General features: G+C 44.2%; 1 protein-coding gene across 4 annotated transcripts in view; it reads right to left on the bottom strand.

Annotated features, from left to right (window-relative positions):
- Window positions 1-17,517, bottom strand: part of ATG16L2 (autophagy related 16 like 2) — a 60,604-nt gene extending 43,087 nt beyond the window's left edge. For 2 of the 4 annotated variants that reach the window (XM_089513110.1, XM_089513112.1), the window contains exons 1-3: window positions 17,395-17,517; window positions 4,407-4,500; window positions 180-288 (exon numbers count right to left, since the gene is read on the bottom strand). In XM_089513110.1, coding sequence (XP_089369236.1) covers window positions 180-288; window positions 4,407-4,500; window positions 17,395-17,503 — 312 coding nt within the window. In that variant the 5' untranslated portion in view covers window positions 17,504-17,517. Of the gene's footprint in view, window positions 1-179; window positions 289-4,406; window positions 4,501-9,184; window positions 9,302-9,418; window positions 9,489-17,394 lie in introns of those variants that run through there. The other 2 variants (XM_089513111.1, XM_089513114.1) reach the window with 2 other exon arrangements.
- Between the last annotated feature and the right edge of the window lie 5,586 nt (window positions 17,518-23,103).

Here is a 23,103-nt window from a genome sequence, read left to right as displayed (position 1 = left end):
CTTGCATAGGTAAAGAAAAGTGTTTAAAACTTCTAGAGACAGCCAGGGGTGGTGGGTGAGGCAGGCACACCTATCTGCTTTCCCCTTTTCTCTTTTGATGTCCCCACATGCTCAATAAGGGATTTTGGAATGTACCTTGCCTGTTGTAGTTAAACAGGCAAAACTATAGTCCAGCTCACCTCTCCATTGATGCTCTCCATTTGCAACCTGTGGCCCTCATGGCTCCTCTTCAGGCTCACCAGCACTTCCGTCGAGCCCAAGGGGCCACCGGAAAACTCTTCCGCAACTCTGCAAGCGAAGCAGCAAATTTCAGAGCAGCAATCAGAAGGCTTCTGAGTCACAAATGGAAAGGATGTTCAAAAATATTTAGGCAATTGTTGAAAAACATTCATGCATCCATTCAATTAAAATTTAAGCATATGCCCTGGGCCATTGCTATCTGCTCGGCTTTGGTTCCACGATGCCCCCATGGATACCAAAATCCATGGATGCTCAAGTCCCATTTCATATAATGCACAGTAAACTGGTGTCCCTTATACAAAATGGGAAAACTGTGGTTTGCTTTTCAGAAATAATGTGTTTTTGGAATATTTTCAAGCCGTGGATGCTTGAATCCATGGATAGGAAATCCATGGATATGGAGGGCTGGCTGTATTTTTACTCTCGAGAAGCCCAGACAAGATGAATCTAAGGGCTCATTCCCATTTACATTTAAACTGTCTTGGGATTCGCCTTTGCTCCGTGTTGGTAAATCGAGTCCAAACGGTCAGTCGTTCCCACTATGAAAGCAAATCTTTTTTCATTATGTCCTTGTAATCACTTATTTTTTGCCACGATTGTCATCCCCACCAGTTTGTGCTGCTTCAAAATGCACGTCAATCATCTCTGCGTCATTAGTGACATAAACGACAGCCGGGGCTCTGGGTGGGAAGAGGGTGCTCTCAGGCACTGGGCCTCTTGGCTGGGCATCACTCAGGAGGTGCTTCCCCCAAAGAGGTGCTCAGGAGCACAGTACTAAAACCCTCAATGGGCTCCATGGCATTTATAGATTTTTAATAAATAAATAAATTGATTGAAGATTTGATTCATTGGCCTTTGCAAGTAGTTGCAAAATCAATCGAATCGTCCATTAATTTAATTTTTTAAAAAAATGCACCCATAGGTCTTAGCACAAGCACAAAGACAGTGGTGAGAGAGGGGGCAAATGGTGGATCTCCCAAAAACTGAGGAGGGATGGTAAACAGCCCTCTGCCATTAGTACCTCCCTTCCAGAATGATGCAATTCAGATCCGTCATTCCCACTTGTTGAACACGCTTCAGAATCAATTATTTTCAAAAGAACCACCAAAGAACTAGTGTCAGGAAGGAGCGGGTTTTTTGAATTGCCTCGCTTCATTGCGATTGAAACCGATCACAGTAGGATCAGAACTGGTTTCAAATGGGAACGGCAATCATATAAACCGACTGGCAATTCGCTTTAAAGCATAGTGGGAACGAGTCCTAGAACTGATGAGAATCTTGACAGGTTTGGAGACATGGTGAAACATTATAAAAAGGGACAAGATGCAATTTGGGGCAAAACCATTAGGAGTTTTTTTAAAAAAAATATGGGGCACAAAAATAGCCATAGGACCCCACTTTCTCCATAGAGTTTCATAGAATCATAGAATCAGAGTTGGAAGAGACCGCAAGGGCCATCCAGTCCAACCCCCTGCCATGCAGGAACTCATAATCAAAGCATCTCTAACAGATGGCCATCCAGCCTCTGTTTAAGGACCTCCAAAGAAGGAGACTCCACTACATTCTGAGGAAAGAGTGTGTTCCACTGTCGAACAGCTCTTACTCTCAGGAAGGTCCTCCTAATGTTGAGGTGGAATCTCTTTTCCTGCAGCTTGCATCCATTGTTTGGGTGAATCCCTGGTAGCTACCACTGATGCTTGCCAATTCTATGGACTATTTAGTGGACTATGGATTTTGTATTCCATTTTAGGGAAAATGGAGAACTTGTATGGCAATTTGAGTTTCCTAAGGCATCAGCCTTTGCATAGGGGAAAAAATATTTAAATATCAAAAAAAATTAAAGCCAAGCCTGTTAGAGTCCAGCTTTAAATCAGCAGAGTAGCAGAAAACATTTCCTTGTCTAACTATGCTTCCGTATGAACTGAGTCTCACTCAAAACCAACACAAGCAACTTGTAGTTCAAACAAAAGTTTACTAATGGCTTTCATCTCTATATACATAGAGGCTATATCCTAATTTAGCTAATGAATAGTTCAAGTTGAGAACAAATATTTATCTCATAGAATCATAGAGTTGGAAGAGACCACAAGGGCCATCCAGTCCAACCCTCTGCCATGCAGGAACTCTCAATCAAAGCATCCCCAACCAGACCACCATCTTCTCAAAGAAAGTTGATGGAGAAAGAAGATAGGGGACCAACAGGCCAGGAGAAAATCTTTGGAAGTGTGCGTCCCAAAAGAGAGAGTGACCTAAGTCACATGGTTAGTTTGAATGAGGGGGCAGTTACATGCAGGAAATCCCTATCTATATAAAGAGGGGGAGAAATACAAAACTCATCCAACAGAATTTTACGAAAGACCCCAATTCTCCTGTATGAAATCATGAAAAACTCTGGGAAATATAGCCTTATGAACAGCCTGATCCCAAGCCAGGATGTCAAGATGTTCAACAACAATGTCAGGAGTTATTTTTCCCCAAGGGAAGAAGGGGAAATGGCTTTTCAGCCTCAGCTGAGTAGCCACTGCAAAAAGAATGAAATCAGTAGTTGTGTAAGAAGGCTATGCAAAGGCTAAAACAAGCACTAGAATACCATGAACTGTGAAAAACAATGTGAAACACAGAAGCATGAGTTATTTGCCAGAATACGAAGCAGTAATATTTTTCATAGCCTAGGGAGGAGTGGCAGGAAGACTGGCATAAAATTAATTTAGACCCTGAAACTCATGTGATGAACGTTTGACAAACTTCTCCAAATGTGGAACTGGTTGCCTGGGTGGAGTTAAGGAGGCATGCCACCTTATAACTTTCACTAGAGTTCCCAAATGCCCTAATCCTGCTCTTCCTCCTCCTTTTCCTCCTTCAGCCAATTTTAAAATAAAGACTGGAATCCTGCTGGTATCCTAACCCTGTGTAAGTCTCTTTTCAGGTGCTGTTTTGGGCCATTATGCAATGGACATATTCACATCATGATTGCATAAGTGGAATTCCAGAGGTCTAAACGTTTTCTTGTATTGTTAACACAATTTTATTTATTAACAATTTAATTTAATTAAAAATTAACAATTTTATTGTTAACCCATTTGACACCGAGTTGGCTTTGACATATGGTGACCCTATGAATGAAAGAACTCCAAAAGTCCTGGTCAGTTCTGGTCAACAAAATTCAAAAATGATGTTGACAAATTGGACCATGTCCAAAGGAGGACCATCAAAATGATGAAGGGTCTGGAAACCATGCCTTATAAGGAAAGACTTAGGGAGTTGGGTACATTTAGCTTGGAGAAGAGATGGTTAAGAGGTGATATGATAGCACTGTTTAAATTGATGTGAAGGGACATCACATTGCGGATTGAGCAAGCTTGTTTTCTGCTGCTCCAGAGAATAGGACCTGCAACAATTGATTCAAGATGCAGGAAAAACAATTCCACCTAAATATTAGGACAATAACAGCTGCTAGACAGTGGAATCCACTTCTTTGGAGAATGGTGGAGTCTCCTTCTTTGGAGGTTTTTAAACAGAGGCTGGATGGCCTTGCAGTGTTTTTTGACTGTGAGTTCCTGCATGGCAGATTCGGGTTGGACTGGATGGCCCTTGCAGTCTCTTCCAGCTCTGTGATTCTACAATTCTATGAAAAAAAATCATCTGAAGGACAATGCACATAGGGCATGGTTTCCAGACTCTTCATCATTTTAGTCGCCCTCCTTTGGACATGCTCCAGTTTCTCAACATCCTTTTTGAATTATGGTGTCCAAAACTGGACATAGTGTTATTCCAAGTTAGGCCTGACTAAGGCAGAATACAGTGGCACTATTTCTTCCCTTGATTTAGACACTATACTTCTGATGCAGCCTAGAATCGCATTGGCCTTGTTAGCTGCTGCTGTTGACTCATGTTCAACTTGTAGTCTACTAGGACATCTAGATCCCTTTCACACATCGTCTCCTTAAGCCAGGTGTCCCCCATTCTATATCTGTGCATTTCATTTTCGTGGCATTTCTCTGTGTTGAAATTCATTTTGTTAGCTTTGGCCCACTGTTCTAATCCATTGAGGTCATTTTGAATCTTGATCCTGTCCTCTGGGGTATTAGCTACTCCTCCTGTAGCTAATAGCTCCTGGTTTTCCTTTGAGCATCTAGAGAGGGAGAAAATCTGTATTTTTTTAATACCTGGGAAGGGAGGGTCCTGCCTGGTTTTCCAAAGATTTGGCTTGTAGCTTTGCAGTAAAATTGTCCCAGCTGGATGTTTCCAAGAGTTTGTTATCTGCAAGGAAAGAAAGACAGCAGAGGCTAAACAGCAGAAGGCACAATGAAATATCCTCAGATCAGCTAATTCTACTCATCTACTGCTGACATGTCTGACTGAGTCTCCTTTATCCAGAATTCCAAAATTCAAAATATTCCAAAAACCAAAACTTTTTGCATGGGCCACTGAGATACTGACACTTTTGCTTCCTTCCACAGACTTTGTTTCATGCACAAAATTATTTAAAATATTGTATAAAATTGCATTCATGCGAGGTGTATACGGCTGCCTCCACACTGCAGGAATAATCCAGTTTTACACCACATTAACTGTCATGGCTCAAAAACTACTGAATTCTGGGAATTGTGGTTTGTTGTGGCACCAGAGCTCTCTGACAGAGAAAACTAAATATTTCACAAAACTACATTTCCCCAAATTCCACAGCATGGAGCCATAGCTATTAAAGTGGTGTCAAACTAGATTATTTCTGCAGTGTGGATGCAGCCTAAGAAACATAAATGAATTTCATGTTTTGGGCCCCATCTCCAAGATATTTCATTCTGTACGGATAATGAATGCTGTGGCCCCATGCTATGGAATCCTGGGATTTGTAGTCTGTTGAGACACCAGAGCTCTCTGACAGAAATGCCTCCCACAACTACAATTCCCAGAATTCCATCACACAGAGCCATGGCAGTTAAAGCGGTGTCAAACTTCTAAAACGTTTGCCCCTTTAATCATACATTCTTTTATAGTCTCTTGTTCCAATTCATATTTTAGTAACATCTGATATAGTTTGGAAATTCCGTAATTATTATCTTTACAAATTCATCTTCTGCTTTCCCTGTTCCTAATATTTTCGTATCTTGATCAAATCTTTCTTTTAAACGTCAGTATAAAAACCATTTACAGTGTTGCCATTCATCAATCAATTCTGTTTCTGTCTTCATTATCCTTTGATCATGTACAATTTTAGTTATGTCAGTAGGCCATTTGTCACAGTGCATCTTTTCATTTTTAAAGAGAGCTCCATTTACGGATGCCCACACTGGCATTTTATTACAACACTACACTGTTTTTATCTCCATCCATACTCTTAATAAAGATTGTCTTACAAAGTGACTGCCGAATTCTTTGTAACTTTTAACTTGTCATAAAACATGTATCCATGAAATGCATATATGAGTCCTGTACTTTCCAAATTTAATATTTTATTCTTCTTCAGTATTATCCAATTCAGTGCGGATGCAGCAAAAGGGTAGAAATGTTTGAAACGCCTTGCACTAGATTTCATCTTTTGGGGGACACAACTCTAATTTTATTTCAGATATAGGATGGGGGACCTGGCTTAACAAAACAACATGTGAAAGGGATCTAGGAGTCTTGTAGACCACAAATTGAACATGAGTCAACAGTGCGATGCGGCAGCTAAAAAGACCATTGTGATACTAGGCTGCATCAATAGAAGTATAGTGTCTAGATCAAGAGAAGTAATAGTGCCGCTCTATTCTGCTTTGGTCAGGGCCCAGGGCCCACCTGGAATAATGTGTACAGTTCTGGGCACCACAATTCAAAAAGGATGTGGGCGAATTGGAACATGTCCAAAGGAGGGTGATCAAAATGGTGAAGGGTCTAGAAACCATGCCTTATGGGGAGAGACATAGGGAGCTGGGTATGTTTAGCCTGGAGGAGAGACGGTTAAGGGGTGATATGACAGCCCTATTCAAACATTTGAAGGGATATCGTATTGGGGATGAAGCTTGTTTTCTGCTGCTGTAGAGAATAGGATCCAGAGCAATGGATGCAAACTACAGGAAAAAAGATTCCACTTCAACATTAGGAGGAACTTCCTGACAGTAAGAGCTGCTGAACAGTGGAAGACATTCCCTTGGAGAGCGGTGGCGTCTGCGTCTTTGGAAACCTTTAGACAAGAGGCTGGATGGCCATCTGTCGGGGGTGCCTTGACTGTGTATTCCTGCATGGCAGAATGAGGTTGGAATGGATGGCCCTTGGAGTCTCTTCCAACTCTATAATGATACTGTTTCAATGATTTTCTAGCAGAGCCTTTCTTTGACACTAGTAGTTATTTCAGGCCTGCTGCGCAACCTTTCTCTATCACGGTTGCCATGGTGACACACACTCATCCCTTCCTAATCTAGAAGAGGGTTAAGTAGGCCGCACTGACTCCAGCCTTTCAGGCCCATAGTTGCCATGGCAACACACAGTCATCCTATTCTAGAAAAGGGTTGAGTAGGCCGCATTGACTCCAGCCTTTCAGGCCCACAGTTGCCATGGCAACACACACTCATCCTAATCTAGAAAAGGGTTGAGTAGGCCGCACTGATTCCAGCCTTTCAGGCCCACAGTTGCTATGGCAACACACACTCATCCTTTCCTAATCTATAAGAGGGTTGAGTAGGCTGCACTGATTCAAGACTTTCAAGCCCATGGTTGCCATCGCAACAAGGGCAGTCAGGCTCAAGGAGGAAAGGGAACAAGGGTTCTTAGTGAAGGAGGCATAGGCTGCAAAAGCATAAATCTGGGTTTTTGGAGGAGAAAAAGAGGAATTTAGCTTCTTAGGGTAGAAAAACAGACACAGAAATACACAAACAAAAGCATTTAAACAACAGTTTGATGGAGGGAACACATTTGTTGCAGATTGCAAGCCTGAGGGCAGGGAACCGTCCAATTAAAAAGATTGTATGTACAGCGCTGTGTAAATTTACAGCGCTTTATAAATAAAGGTTAATACACTCGTCCCCCGGGTTACGAAATTAATTCGTTCCGGCGCCATTTTCGTAACCCGGAAGTCTTTCGTTAGCCGAATCCCCATAGGCGCTAATGGGGAAAAGCCGCGTTTTGGTGCGAAATAGCGCCGAAAAGCACCAAAACTTTTTTCGCAAGCCGGGGAAACCTTCGTAACCCGGAAATAATTAATTAATGATTTTTTTTCGTAACCCGAAAAATTCGTAACGCGGCGCGTTCGTATCCCGGGGGACGAGTGTAATAATAATAATGATCCCTGCTGAAAAAAGTAGACACAACATGGCATTAAAACTGACAACGCAACAGACCTAAGAAATAAAAATATATATATGACACATTTATGTACGAACTGATATTTCCTAGAGCTTTTTCTGCAATGGCTTAAATATGAGTCCCTATACAGAGAGGGGAGGGTATGGCTGCATCTGCATTGCAGAATTAATGAAGTTTGATACCGCTTTAACTGCCATGACTCTATGTCAATGGCATCTTTGGATTTGTAGTTTATTGTGGCCACAGAGCTCTCCGACAGAGAAGGCTCAAAGTCTCACTGAACTATTGTTCCCAGAATCCCCTAGCTGCATCGAGCCAGAGCAGTTAAAGCGGTCTAAAACTGGATTATTTTTGCAGTGTGTTTTGGACCATAATACACATTCTAGGGGCTTTAATGTCAGATTCCTGCACTAACTGGGGTTAAGCTAGATAATAAAATAATAAAATAATAATAAAAAGATGGCCCTTAGGGTCCCTATGAAGGCGGAAGAGGAGAGCAATCTCTGGCATACAAATTTTCAGAAAAGATAGTCTAGGACTGAAACCGATTAGAACAAACTAATCAGTATCTCTAAATCCGCTCAAAGGCGAAATCAGCACATAAATCCCCCCGGAGTTGTTTGCTGTGGCTTTTGTTTTCACAAAATAGTCCTTTCACGCGGTTTAATTTCTTGACAAAGTTCCTTTCATTGATCTGCAAATTTGTCCAGCACAAATTAGGGTTGCTCTGAATTGGCAGGAAAAGAAAGAGGCTCACATTGTCCTTTTTTCATCAGCTGGGAGGGAGAAAAATAACATTTTGGATGTGAATGCAAGTCCGATTTCATGCTTTTAAATTAATTGCTGTTTTCAGAGTTTGAGAATTATACAGAAGAGCCAAGGAAATGGAAGGAGGACGGAAAGGAAACAAGAATATGCATCCTTTCCAAGTGTCCTGATTTGGCAAAGAATGTCCCAATTAATCCTCTGCCATCCCACTTTTCTAACTGCCTTTAAAATGTCCCACTTTCTCCTCCTCCCACGTTCCCCTTTTGTCTTAGGCTTACTTCCATTGCTGCAAACGGAGTTCAAAATGCAAAAGTAGCTTGCAGTCAAAAAAAACGGAGAGGGGGGAAAAGATGCAGACCTTTCCCTTCCCCTTTCCATTTTGTTCACCCTCCTCTGGACACGCTCCAGTTTGTTAGCATTTATTTTGAATTCTGGTGATGAGAACTAGACACAGGAATATTCTAGGTGAAGGCTGACCAAAGCAGAATAGAGTGGGACTAATACTTCCCTTGATCTAGACACTATACAGTTGTCTCTCCCAATTCACCCAGTATTGGAAAACTGCAAATATTCAAGCCCCCATTGAAAATAATGGCACTGCGCTCCCGTGTGGCCTCCCCCCATGCACACCATGGGCACTTGCATCATTTTGTCCCTCTGGGCCTCCTCTCCTGTCTGTGGAAATTCAAGACTGTGAATGGGAGGATGACTGTACTTCTATTGATGCAGCCTAAAATTGCATTGGCCTTTTTAGTTGCCACATCACACTGTTGACTCATGTTCAACTTGTGGTCTACTTGGACTCCCAGATCCCTTTCCAAGCCATCTTGTTAAGCCAGGTGTCCCCCCATCCTATAGCTGTGCATTTCATTTTTTTTCTCCCTAAGTGTAGTACCTTGCATTTCTCATCTGAAGACAAACTGGATCTGAAAGGCGGGATTGTGCCTTGCTAGTGGGATTTAAAATTTATGTCCTGGACTGAATCTCCCTGTACCCACATGGCCAGAAGGAGGTATGAAATACCCTCCATTCCATCTGAACTGAGGGCAATAAGCACAACATCTTGACAAAATGCACACCTCTGACTAACATGGTTATATGTTTCCCCCTTCTGTATGATTTGTAATACCTTTGCCTAATGAAGAAGCCAGTGGAACTTCGAAAGCTTGCAACATATGAGTTTTGTACATTTTGGCTGGTCCAATAAAGGTATCACTCTTTTCTGGATTTTGGATATTATTGTACTTTGCATTTCTCCCACCTGAAAGTCGTTTTTTGGCTTAGGGTCATATTTCTCTTCCTCTTAGTTTTTACAAAAAATAAAACCTTACATAATCAAATAAAACGTTAACCAGACTCTAAGGCTTGGCCGTGGGTAGGTAAGAGGGAGAACCTTATGCCAGATCATGACCAACAGTATTTTTTCAGAAACAAAAACGCATTTCGTATCTTCAACCCAAAGCAAACCAAAGTCCTTAAACTGCCTTCCCATAAAGACAAATAAAATACAAGAAAAGCCTCAGCAACAAACAAGGACTCTGTTCGCAGTCTGGGGGTGCTCCTGGACTCGTTGCTCCACCTTATATCTCAGGTGGATGTGATGGTCAGGAGCACTTGTTATCAGCTTCGGCTGATACGCCAGCTGCAACCCTACCTGGGCCGGGGGGACCTTGAAACGGTGGTACATGCTCTGCTAACCTCTCGGTTGGATTTCTGTAATGCGCTCTACATGGGGCAACCTTTGTACCAAACCGGGAAGCTTCAATTAGTGCACTATATGGCAGCAAGGCTGGTCACTGGTAGCTCCAGGACCAGCCATATAACACCTATTTTGCAAGATCTAAATTGGCATTCACTTCCATTCACTTCCGGGCGCAATACAAGGTGTTGGTTATCACCTATAAAGCCCTAAATGGCTTGGGCCCAGGGTACTTGGAGGACCGCCTCTCCCCATATAATCCGCCCTGCACTCTTAGATCGGTCGGGAAGCAATTGCTAAGGGTTCCCAAGACGAGATATATCTCGTCTTCTCAAAGGGCATTTTCTGTCTCGGCCCCACAGACCTGGAACTCCCTTCCCGACAACCTCCACTCTGTCACCTCCCTTGACCAGTTCAGGAAGGAACTTAAGACCTATCTCTTCCAACAAGCTTTCCCCCATGTGTCTTGACATCTGTTTTCTCCCCCGTTATACAGTTGCTATTCGGCTAGTTTGTTTCTCTGGTTTTATTTTTGGAAATTGTATATGTTTTATTTGGGATGCTTTTTATGATGTTTTTAACTTGGTATGTTTTATATTGTATACTGTTTGATGTATCCATGTTGTAACCCGCTTTGATCTTTGGAAAAGCGGGCTAGAAATAAACAGTATTATTGTTGTTGTTGTTATTATTATTATTATTATTATTATTATTATTAAGCTCCAGCTCACTGTAACCACAAAAACCAAAGAAAGATTACTACATCGTCCGAAAGTGAAACCTGGCCATTTTAATACAAGTAGGGAGTGCATATTCTGTACTGTACAAATAATGCAGTTGGACATCAGTTTAAGTGCTGCAACTCCATCCTTTGGGATCCTGGGATTTGCAGTTTTACAAGATCTTCAGTCTTCTCTGCCAAAGCATGCATCCATAGGATGGAAATAATTCCCAAAAGCACCATTCTGAGTGTGACTAAGGAGCAGGATTTTATATTTATATGAGAGTTTTTGGCCTTTTAAGCTTTTATTTGGTGGTTCCTACATTTTTTTTCATGTTGTACATATTGTTGTGTCCTCTTTTGCAGCCATCTGGTCACCCTGACCTTGCCTTCCTCTGAAGCTGAGAGAGAATGCGACTTGCCCAGAGTCACCAAGTGGTTTTCAAGGCTGAGCGAGGATTCAAATCCTGGCCTCCTAGAATCCTAGTCCAACACTAAAACCGCTGGGCCATGCTGACTGGAAGTTGTGTTGCCAGGTCACAAACTGGAGGAGGACTTCTATAACTATAATTTCTGTGTCGTTGTTGGGTGCCTTCCAGTTGCTTCTGACATATGGCGACCCTAAGTCAAATCTGTCATGGGGCTTTCTGGGGCCAAGAAAGTGGAACTTGCCCAAGGTCACCCTGTCGGTTTCATGTCTGAGCCAATATTCGAACCCTGGTCTCCTGAGTCCTAGTCTGCCAACCACTACACCACACTATTGCTTTTTAGCTGGCTGTGAAAAACAAGCAAGTGTGGTGTAGTGACTTCAGCATTGGACTAGGACTCTGGAGACCAGGGTTTGAATCCCGGCCTGGCTATGCAAACCCACTGGGTGACCCTGGGCAAGTTACACTCTCTCAGCCTCAAAGGAATGCAATGGCAAACCCCCTCTGAAGAAACTTTCCAATAAAATAGGCTCACCGTAAGTCAGAAATGACTTGAAGGCATACAACAACACAAGGCACACCTGCTAAAATTCTCTCTCATGCAGAACCCTTAGAGGCAGAGGAGCCCCCTCCAAGCATTAATGGGACATTCCCATTGCCATGTATTGTCCCCTGTTGCCCACTCATTCTTTTGCTTAGCTTTGACTTTACTCCAGCTGACCTCATGCATTAATACTCATAAGAAACCCCCGCAGATCCAATCAATGCACTAATTGCAGAAGCGATAATGTCATTTGCGGGACTTTCGGCGCATGTAATCTTTTCCATGTTGGCAGAACAAAGAGGCCTTTGAAGATGTGCATTACTGAACACAAGAGAGTCAAGAAGAGCCAACCAGATCAGAGCCAGAGCAAAGATTTTAATCACAGACCTCCTGCGGTTTCACTTTGGCTAATTAGCAGCAGCCTCTTTGGGAAAGCGGTGCTTTTGGAGAACAGGGGGGCACCTCTTTCTTGACGTTACTTGCTTCCCTCTTGACACTTCAGCCTTTTTTCCCAGCAAGGAGGCAACAAGAGCAGAATGCCATCTACACTGCAAGAAGGAGGATGCCAAGCTTGGGAAATTTACCCTATATGCTATACATTGACCTCATGTATAAGTCGAGGGCAAGTTTGGGGGCAAAATTATGGATTTTGCTAGGACCTGTGAATTGGTCAAGGGTAAAGTTTAGGGGCATATAGCAAAGGATCTAAAGGATGAAGCAAAGCAAAACAATGTAATAGACTTACAAAATCCCAGCAGACCTAACTCTTTGTGCTCACTCTTTAAGGCTGGATGGATCGGTGCTTTCGGGACAGATTATACTCTTGCTTTTCACCAAGGAACGGTTCCTTCTTATACATAAGAGTTAAGACAAAGTACTTGCATTGACCCATGGATAAGTTGACTCAAATTTTTGGGGTCAATTTTTTGACCTAAATTTCTAGATATATACATGAGTATATACAGAACCTTTGGGGGCTACACCTCTCAAAATCCCCTCTCCATGTACATTTACAGGGGGTTGGACTGGATAGCCCTTGCTGTCTCTTCCAACTCTATGATTCTATGATACTTTGTGGTCATTATTTACGGTCAAGCCGAGTTTGACTTATAGCAGCCCTATGAATGAGAAACCTCCGAGAGCCCCCTTCTCATCACTGCCTTTACTCAGGTCTTGCAAACTGAAGGTAGTGACCATGCATCATTCACTGAATCCTCCATCTGTCCTCCTCTTTTCCCATTGGCATCACCCAGTGCAACAATTCATGATGCCATCCTCCCACTGATTTCCTCCCACACAACACCATACAGGATCCTTACTCATAGAATCATAGAATCATAGAGTTGGAAGAGACCGCAAGGGCCATCCAGTCCAAGCCCATTCTGCCATGCAGGAACTCTCAATCAAAGCATCCCTGACAGGTGGCCATCCAGCCTCTGCTTAAAGACTTCCAAGGAGGGACACTCCACCACTCTCTGAGAAAGTGTGTTCCACTGTCGAACAGCCCTTACTGTCAGGAAGTTCCTCTTAATGTTGAGGTGGAATCTCTTTTCCTGGAGCTTGCATCCCTTGTTCCAGGTCCTGTTCTCTGGAGCAGCAGAAAACAAGCTTGCTCCCTCTTCAATATGACATCCCTTTAAATATTTAAACAAGGCTATCATATCACCTCTTTACCTTCTCTTCTCCAGGCTAAACATCCCCAGCTCCCTAAGTAATTCCTCATAGGGCATGGTTTCCAGACCTTTCACCATTCTAGTCGCGCTCCTTTGGACACGCTCCAGTTTATCAACATCCTTTTTAAATTGTGGTGCCCAGAACTGGACACAATATTCCAGGTGAGGACTGACCAGAGCAGAATACAGTGGCACTATTACTTCTCTTGATCTAGACACTATACTTTTATTGATGCAGCCTAAAATTGCATTGGCCTTGTTAGCTGCTGCATCACACTGTTGACTCATGTTCAATTTGTGATCCACTATCACTCCCAGATTCCCTTCACACGTATAAGTCTCCTTAAGCGAGGTGTTCCCCATCCTATATTTGTGCATTTCATTTTTCCGCCCTAAGTGCAGTACCTTACATTTCTCTGCATTGAATTTAATTTTGTTAGCTTTGGCCCAACTTTCCTATCTATTAAGGTCATTTTGAATTTTGATCCTGTCCTCTGGGATATTAGCTATTCCTCCTAATTTGGTGTCATCTGCAAATTTGATAAGTATGCCCCATTGTGTCCTCCAAGTCATTGATAAAGATGTTGAAGAGCACTGGGCCCAGGACCGACCCCTGTGGGACCCCAATGGATGGGACCCACTTCTTTCCAGGATGAAGAAGAACCATTGCTGAACACCCTTTGGGTTCGGCCGGTCAATGAATTACGTACTATTCCACCTAACAGCTGCATTGTCTAGCCCACATTCTACTAGCTTGTTTGCAAGAATAATTCATTTTGTTAGTTTTGGCCCAGCTTTCTAATTTATTAAGGTCACTTCGAATTCTGATCCTGTCCTCTGGAGTATTAGCTATTCTTCCTAATGTGGTGTCATCTGCAAATTTGATAAGCATGCCTTTGATTCCTTCACCCATGTCATTGATAAAGATGTTAAGCAACTGAACCTGCACTGGGTGCTGCGTGTCCAGTGACTTTGCCTTCAGTGTGACTGAGCTCCTCACAAGATTATACATGACATATTTGTCTCAAAACGGAGTGCCGCTTCCTTCCTACTTTGGGGAAGGTGCTCAAACAAAGCTGTTGTGGTTTTTACCAGCCCTGCAACTCTATTTGCATCGTGCCGTGGAAAGTTTCCAGATCACATAGTTTAGAGTTTCTACAGCTTGGGAAATATTACTTTTAGATAGTACATCTCCCAGATTCCTGCACCCAGTGTCACCCAATTTCTTCTACAAAGGTTGGGCTTCCTTTATTATTATTATTATTCCTTTGAGCTCTTCCTCCTGAGCCGAGGTTGAGATTCTACCTCAACATTTGGACGAACTTCCTGACAGTAAGAGCTGTTTGACAGTGGAACATACTTCCTCAGTGGAGTGGTGGAGTCTCCTTGCTTGGAGGTCTTTAAGCAGAGGCTGGATGGCCATCTGTCAATGGAGATGCTTTGATTGGGATTTCCTGCATGGCAGAACAATGGGGTTGGACTGGATGGCCATTGGGGTCTCTTCCAACTCTAGGATTCTATGGCTTTAGGCAAGTCACACACTCTCAGCCTCAGGAGAAGGCAATGGCAAACCCCCTCTTAACAAACCATGCCCTGTGAGGAGAGGCTTAGGGAGCTGGGTATGTTTAGCCTGGAGAAGAGAAAATTAAGGGAGGACATGATCATCATATTTGAAGAGATACCATATTGAGGATCATAGGTGCGTTACAGACCACCCAGAAGGGGCAGTCTCGCGCCGCTGCTGTGTTGCAGCGTTCGGGAACCGCAGCAGCCAAACGGCACGGTTCCCGGACGCTGCAAAGGAGCACGAAAATCGCGCTCCTTCCTGCATCCCGGAAGAGACGCCGCAAGTGATGAAGCGCACACTCGCGGTGTCATTTCCGGGGTGCAACGTGCAGACGCAGTGCATCCGCTACGTCAAGATGGCGGTGGCTGTGTGGAACGGCCGCCGCCATTTCGTACGGACTTAGTCAGGGTTAGGGGCATCTGGAAAAGACACCCCTTTCTAACCCTAGCACGGACTGAGTCCATCCTAGGGTGCCCATCTGTAACGGGCCATAGAATCATAGAGTTGGAAGAGATCACAAGGACCATCCAGTCCAACCCTATTCTGCCATGCAGGAATTCACAATCAAAGCATGTGGCCATCCAGCCTCTGTTTGAAGACCTCTAAGGAAGGAGACTCCACTACACTCCGAGGGAGTTTGTTCCACTGTCGAAAAGCCCTTACTGTCAGGAAGTTCCTCCTAATGTTGAGGTGGAATCTCTTTTCCTGGAGCTTGCATCCATTGTTCCAGATCCTGTTCTCTGGAGCAGCAGAAAACAAGCTTGCTCCCTCCTCAATGTGACATCCTTTCAAATATTTAAACAGGGCTATCAAATCACCTCTTAACCTTCTCTTCTCCAAGCTAAACATCCCCAACTCCCTAAGTCGTTCCTCACAGGGCATGGAGCAAGCTTGTTTTCTGCTGCTCCAGAGAACAGGACCCAGAACAATGGATGCAAGCTGCAGGAAAAGAGATTCTACCTAAACCTAAGAAGGAGCTTTGTGACAGTAAGGGATGTTCGACAGTGGAAGATGCTTCCTCAGAGTGTTTTGGGGTCTCTTTGTTTGTAGGTCTTTAAGCAGAGGCTGGATGGCCATCTGTCACAGGGAATGCTTTGATTGAAAGTTCCTGCATGGCAGAATGGGATTGGACTGGATGGACCTTGGGGTCTCTTCCAACTCTATGATTCCATGATCCTGACTCAAAAACCAATGTATCTGGTGTTATTTGCATTACCTTAGATGACTGATATCAGAGTGTGGTGGAATTGCCTTCTTTGGAGGTTTTTCAACAGATGCGAGATGGCCATCTTTCGGGAGGGCTTGGGAGGTGCCTTCCTGCATGGCAGAAGAGGGTCGGTCTGGGTGACCTTTGGGGGTCCCTTCTAACTCTATGATTCTAAGTGAGAAAACAAGTGTGGAGCTCAGGAGCAAGAGGTCAAAGAGAAGTCCAAACTATTCATTTCTAAAGGATCAGCAATGTCCCCAAGAGCCCTACAAACTCCCTCGCCGAGAGTCCGGAGAGGCCAAACAGGACAGACTGCATTCAATGACAGGAACACAGAAACCTGGTCTTTAATACACATTCATCTTTAGGGTGCCTCAGAACTGCTCTTGTTGGCTGCAACTGTCGTCCTCATCATCATCATCATCATCATCATTTCTTCCCAACTTTTCCTCAGTCTAAGACTCCAGACATCTTGTTGTTGTTGTTGTTGTTGTGTGCCTTCAAGTCATTTCTGACTCATGGTGACCCCAAGGCAAACCTATCCTGGGGTTTACTTGTCAAGGTTTGTTCAGAGGGGTTTTTCCATTGCCTTTTACAAGGCTGAGAGAGTGTGACTTGCCCAAGAGAATTGTACCCTGGCCTCCAGAGTCACAGTCCAATGCTCAAACCATTATGCCACTATGCCACTATGGCTTCCAATAAAATAAAATGGCATAACAAGTCACCCCCCCCCCCCCAAGATCTATGGGAAAGCTTTCAATAAGAAATCAATATTATTAATTAATAATAATAATAATAAACCAATAAGACTGTCAGAAGAAATAACACTCTTAAAGGGGATGCCCTTAAGGGTCTTTCTTCCCTCCAGACCCTCACAAGTGCCCCCTAAGGTCTGTGGGAAAACTTTCAATAAGAAATCAGTATTATTAAAATGATAATAATAAACTGATATGACTGTTGGAAGAAATAACACTCTTAAAGGGGATACCTTTAAGTGTCTTTCTTCCCTCACAGACTCCCCCCCAGTTCTATGGGAAAGCCTTCCATAAGAAATCAATATTAATTAATTAATGTATATGATTTTCAGAGGAAGCAATGCCCTTAAAGGGGACCCTCTGGAGTGCCTTGCCTCCAGTCCCTGCAAAGGAGTCACCAGCCAGCCAGGGCTTGGGAGGCTTCCCCAGCAGCAGCAAGGCCTCCCTCCCTTTGGGCCTGGGGTCCGTGGTGCCTCTGGGCCTGTGCAGAGTGCCCTGCTGCTGTACTCACAGGCCTCCATCAGCTGCTGGAAAAGGCCCTTCTGGCTCCGGTCGCGGCGCTGCAGTTCCCTGGCAATGTGCTCCCTCCAGCAGCAGCCCCTTCTGCTCCCTCCAGCCATGGCTCCTGCTGCTGCTGCTGCCGCTGCCTGGAGGACAAAGGGCGGGCACAAGGGAGGGGACTCCCCGTGACGTCACGGGAGGGGAGGGGCCCGGAGAGGGGATTCCCCGGGGGGCGGGGCCTCGCCAGCAACAGGGAAATAGGTACTTGGAATTAAAGGCTATGGGGTTTTGCATTGGGTTTTCTTTGGGAAGGGATACCCTGGTTTGGCCAATTCTTTCCTCTGAAATATTGCCTAACAGCCCCTGGGTTCCCTTGGCGGTCTCCCATCCGGGGACTAACCAGGACTGGCCCTGCTTAGCTTCCAAAATCAGATGGGGCCTAGTTCCTTGTATGTGTATGTCTTTCTGCCTTCAAGTCACCTGTTGATCTTATAGGACTTTCTTAGGGAAGGGGTCCTCAGAGGGGCTTTGGCCAGTTCTTTCCTCTGAAATAATGCCTAACAGCCCCGGGATCCCTTGGGGGACTCCCATCCAAGGACTAACCAGGACTGACCTTGCTTAGCTTTAGTTCCTTGTATCTGTATGTCTTTCTACCTTCAAGTCACCTGTTCACTTATAGAGACCCCATTAATGTCATCGGGTTTTCTTAGGGAAGAAAAGGTGGTTTTGCCAGCTCCTTCCCCTGAAACAAAGACCGGTCTCCCATCTCAGGACTAACTATGGCTGAGCCTGCTTATCTTCCAAACTGAAATGGGGCCTAGTTCCTTGTAGGTGTGTGACTTTGTACCTCCACATCACCTGTTGATCTCATAGGATTTTCTTAGAGAAGGGATCTTTAGAGGTGACTTTGCCAGTTCTTTCCTCTGAAATATTGCCCAACAGCACCTGGGATCCCTTGACATTCTCCCATCTGAGGACTAAGCACGGCTGACCCTGCTTAGCTTCGAAACTCAGATAGGACTTAGTTCCTTGTATGTCTTTGTACCTTCAAGTCACCTGTCGGCCCCATAAATCTCATAGGGTTTTCTTAGGGAAGGGATGCTCAGAGGTGGATTGGCCAGATCCTTCTTCTGGAATAGAGCTCACAGTACTTGGTGTTCCTTGGTGGTCTCCCATCTCAGGATCCACCAGGACTGACCTTGTTTAGCTTCCAAGATCCGACAGGAATGGATACGATGGAACCTTTAGAATCATAGCATCATAGAGTTGGAAGAGACCACAAGGGCCATCCAGTCCAACCCCCTTCAGCCATGCAGGAACTCTCAGTCAAAGCATCTCTGAAACATTGCAATCCAGCTTCTGCTTTAACACCTCCAAGGAAGGAGACTCTACCAAAACCTCCTTTGAGGGAGTGTATTCCACTGTCAAACAGCCCTTACTGTCAGGAAGTTCCTCCTAATGTTGAGGTGGAATCTCTTTTCCTGGAGCTTGCATCCATTGCTCTGGGTCCTGGTCTCTGGAGCAGCAGAAAATAAGCTTGCTCCCTGCTCAGTATGACATCCATTCATATATTTAAGCAGGACTTTCATATCACCTCTTAGCCTTCTCTTCTCCAGGTTAAACATCCCCAGCTCCCTAAGGCATTCCTCATAGGGCTTCATGGTTTCATGTCCTTCATCATTTGAGTGGCCCTCCTTTGGACACATGGCCCCACTTTCTCAATGTCCTTTTTGAATTGTGGTGCCTAGAACTGGACACAATATTCCAGGTGGGGTCTGGCCAAAGCAGAATAGAGAGGCACTTCCCTTGATCTAGACACTATACTTCTATTGATGCAGCCTAAAATTGCATTGACCTTGTTAGCTGCCGCATCACACTTGTAATGTTGAAGGCTTTCATGGCTGGCATCCATAGTTTTTTGTGGTTTTTTCGGGCTATGTGGCCATGTTCTAGAAGAGTTTATTCTTGATGTTTCACCAGCATCTGTGGCTGGCATCTTCAGAGAAACAGATGCTGGCGAAATGTCAGGAATAAACCCTTTTAGAACATGGCCACATAGCCTGAAAAACCCACAAAAAACTATGTACCTTTAGGATATTTAGACCCTATATTCTACGTGTCTGTGCCTTCGAGGTGCAGGATGTATGTTTAGCATGGATAAGAGAAGGTTAAGAGGTGATATGATAGACCTGTTTAAGTATTTGAAGGGATGTCATGTTGAGGAGGGAGCAAGCTTGTTTTCTGCTGCTCCAGGGAATAGGAGACAATGGAACAATGGATGCAAGCTCCAGGAAAAGAGATTCCAGCTCAACATTAGGAAGAACCTCCTGATGGTAAGAGATGTTCAACAGTGGATGACACTTCCCCCTTGGAGAGTAGTGGAGTCTCCTTCTTTGGAGGTCTTTAAACAGAGGCTGGATGTCCATCTGTCTCAGGGAGGGCTTGGTTTGGGTCTTCCTGCATGGCCAAAGTGGGGTGGACTGGATGTCCATTGGGGTCTTTTCCAATTCTAGGGTTCTACGGAACTTTTTTGAAAGGTTCTTTCTGATGCACTCATTGCACACAAGCACACAGAGTCTACTTTTGGGCTCTAGAAAGGCTTTCAAAGCAGTTGTGCGTGGCAACACTGACACCTGGTGGCCAACAGAGGCCACATCACACTACACAGTTAATGCTCCATAGAATCATAATAAAGTTGGAAGAGACTGCAAGGACCATCCAGTCCAAACCCCTTCTGCCATGCAGGAACTCTCAGTCAAAGCATCCCCAACAGATGGCCATCCAGCCTCTGCTTAAAGACCTCCAAGGAAGGAGACTCCACTACACTCCGAGGAAGGAGTGTGTTCCACTGTCAAACAGCCCTTACTGTCAGGAAGTTCCTCCTAATGTTGAGCTGTAATATCCATGATTTCACTTTAAATGTCAAATTAGATCTTTCTTGGGGAATCTTGGGATTTGCAGTTGGGAGGCACTGAGGATTCTCACCCAGAAGAATTCCCACTCTACAAGCCTCAGGATCCCACAGGATGCAGTCATGGCAGTTAAGGTGGAATGTAACACTATACTTGTGTAGTGTGATGGGACCCCTTGACAAATGCTCCAGGGTCTTTTTTTTTTGGGGGGGGGGTGTTGTTTTAATTTTGTCCTGTTAGTCCTTTTCAAGGACAATCGCTACTCTGAATGTATACAAGCTGGAGCATTTCCAGAGGAGGGTGACTAGAATGGTGGAGGGTCTTGAAGCCATTCCTTATGAGGAAAGACGTGGGGAGCTGGGTATGTTTAGCCTGGGGAAGAGACGGCTAAGAGGTGATACAATAGCCCTGTTAAAATACCTGAAGGTATGTCATATTCAGGAGGGAGCAAGCTTGTTTTCTGCTGCTCCAGAGAATAGTACCTGGAACAATGGATGCAAGCTTCAGGAAAGGAGATTCCACCTCAACATCAGTAGGAAATTCCTGACATTAAGAGCTGTTAGACAGTGGAATACAGTTACTCAATGGAGAATGATGGAGTCTCCTTCTTTGGGGGACTTTAAACAGAGGTTGGATGGCCATCAGTTGGGGATGCTTTGATTGAGAGTTCCTGCATGGCAGAATGGGGTTGGACTGGATGGCCCTTGTGGCCTCTTCCAACTCTACGATTCTATCCATTGAGTAAAATGTGAATCATTAAGTCTTCAGCAGGACCAAGAGCCTTGTCATATGAGAAAAGAAAGTCGAGATGGAGCAGGAGAGCACCAGTTTTCTCTGTGCCTCTTTCTATGTTGTTGTAGCACTTCTCTTCCCAAGGGAGACAGTCATGATAGCATGTCTTTTGTTGCACTGGAAAAATCAGTTTGTCAAAAGGCACACTTTTACAAGCATCTCCTTCAGGAAGAGGATAGAAGTGCAACATCATTGTCATGCAGACAGGCACAGAGTAAGCCAGTTTGGGCTTTCCCCCCCCTCATGTGATAGGCTCCAAAAGTGCTATATGCCAATTCTTAGCACTGGAATTATGGGAGAAGGAGCCATTTGGGAAGTCACTTACCCAACCTTGTGCCCAGGCAGCAACATATCAACGAACCCCTGCCTACTACGAGGGGCTTCAAAACATCCTGGGATGTGGCTGAAGGGCATGAATGATGGGTGATGGGGGCCGGGTGGGCAGTTGCTCCACTTTGCACACAAGAGGAAAGCTGAGATCCAACTTACCTACAAGGTTGCCTTCTTTGTACAGTCAGGTCCTCTCTGGCGGACATTTACTCCGGTCAGCCAGGACTGTTGACAGGTTGGCAACTGTCAACCAAAGGAGTTTTATTTCAGCCGCCCCTAGACTGTGGAATGACCTGTCGGAAGAGATTTGACAGATGAATTCGCTGAATTTGAATTTAAAAGGGCATTAAAGACTAGTCTCTTCTGGCAGGCTTATCTTGACATTTTAAAATTTTAGATGTGGATTGTCTTAATATGTGTACATTTTAAATTGATGTGTGTTTTAACTGATGTATTTTAACTGATGTTGTTTGTTAATGGTTATTGTCCCCAGCCTCGATCCATGGGGAGAGGTGGATAAGAAGACTCATTCCTTATTCTTCCGCTAGATTCAGAAAAAAGGGCTTGTCTTAATGTACATTAAAATCCAGGATGTCCTGGATTTTCCAGATTCACAACAACCCTTGGGCTTGTTTATGCTACCGTATGTACTTGACTATAAGTCAACCTCATGTATAGGTCAAGGGCAAGTTTGGGGGGCAAAACTATGGATTTTGATATGCCCTGTGGATAAGTCAAGGGCAAAACATAGGGGCAGGTGACAAAGGATGCAAATGGTGAAGCAAAGAAAAACGATGCCAAAGAAGTTACGAATTCCAGCAGGCATAAATCTAAAGAGGGTTAGTGATTCTTTTCTGTGCTCCAAGGAGGGAATAAGATCTCACCTTTCACCACCCTGGTTCCTTTATTTTTCTTTTTTCATTTGATTTAAGTACAATACTTACATTGATAAATAACCCAGGTTTTTGGGTCAATTTTTTGTCTAAAATTTCTAGACTTATATACATGAGTATATACAGTATTAAAAATGACAGTGAGGCTATTTGCAGCAAATTTGGATTAAGCAGCCACACGTTCCCCACATTCAGAGGTTGCATCGGTGTAAAACCAGCAGCCTTCCATGCATTATTTCCGGCTTCAGGACACCCATATTTTTTCTTACCTTTCAGTCAAGGATGTGAGATGTGGAAAGTGCCAGTAAAGGCAAACACATACACTTATATGTGTATAAATACAGCAACCTTTAAAACAAAAAAGTCCTGTCTTAGGGATTCATCACTTCCTATTCCTCCCCTGCTGCCAACATGGATCCACCGGTCATTATTGCACATCTGGATTTTCCTGGAATATCTGGAGAAAACCATGCCCCCCCCCCCCCAAACTATTCACAAAGTAAGCCCTCAGGTGCCAAAACACCCGGCTAATTCCTGATATGGACAAGAACATTGTATGTCCAAATCATTGCCAATTCATAGTGAGTGAGGCTTCTTCAAACAGTGTAGACAAACCCAAAGTAGGGGAAATTGGTTTTAAAAACAAGCCAACCTCTGTGAATCCTGAAACCTGGGTGGAAGATAAAATAGGTATCTTCCTACAAGTCACACTGGGAGCTCCTACCTGGGAACTCTGAAAACAGAAGAGGCCCATGAAAAAGGCAAACAAGTGCAGCGGTTCAAGGAGGAAGA

This window comes from Sceloporus occidentalis, unplaced genomic scaffold (genome assembly GCF_023333645.1).
Source record: "Sceloporus occidentalis isolate IW3139 unplaced genomic scaffold, rSceOcc1.0.p SCAF_2, whole genome shotgun sequence".
In the NCBI taxonomy this organism is placed as follows: Eukaryota; Metazoa; Chordata; class Lepidosauria; order Squamata; family Phrynosomatidae; genus Sceloporus; species Sceloporus occidentalis.
Note: the sequence above shows the minus strand (reverse complement) of the source record. Positions and strands in the feature narration are given on the sequence as shown.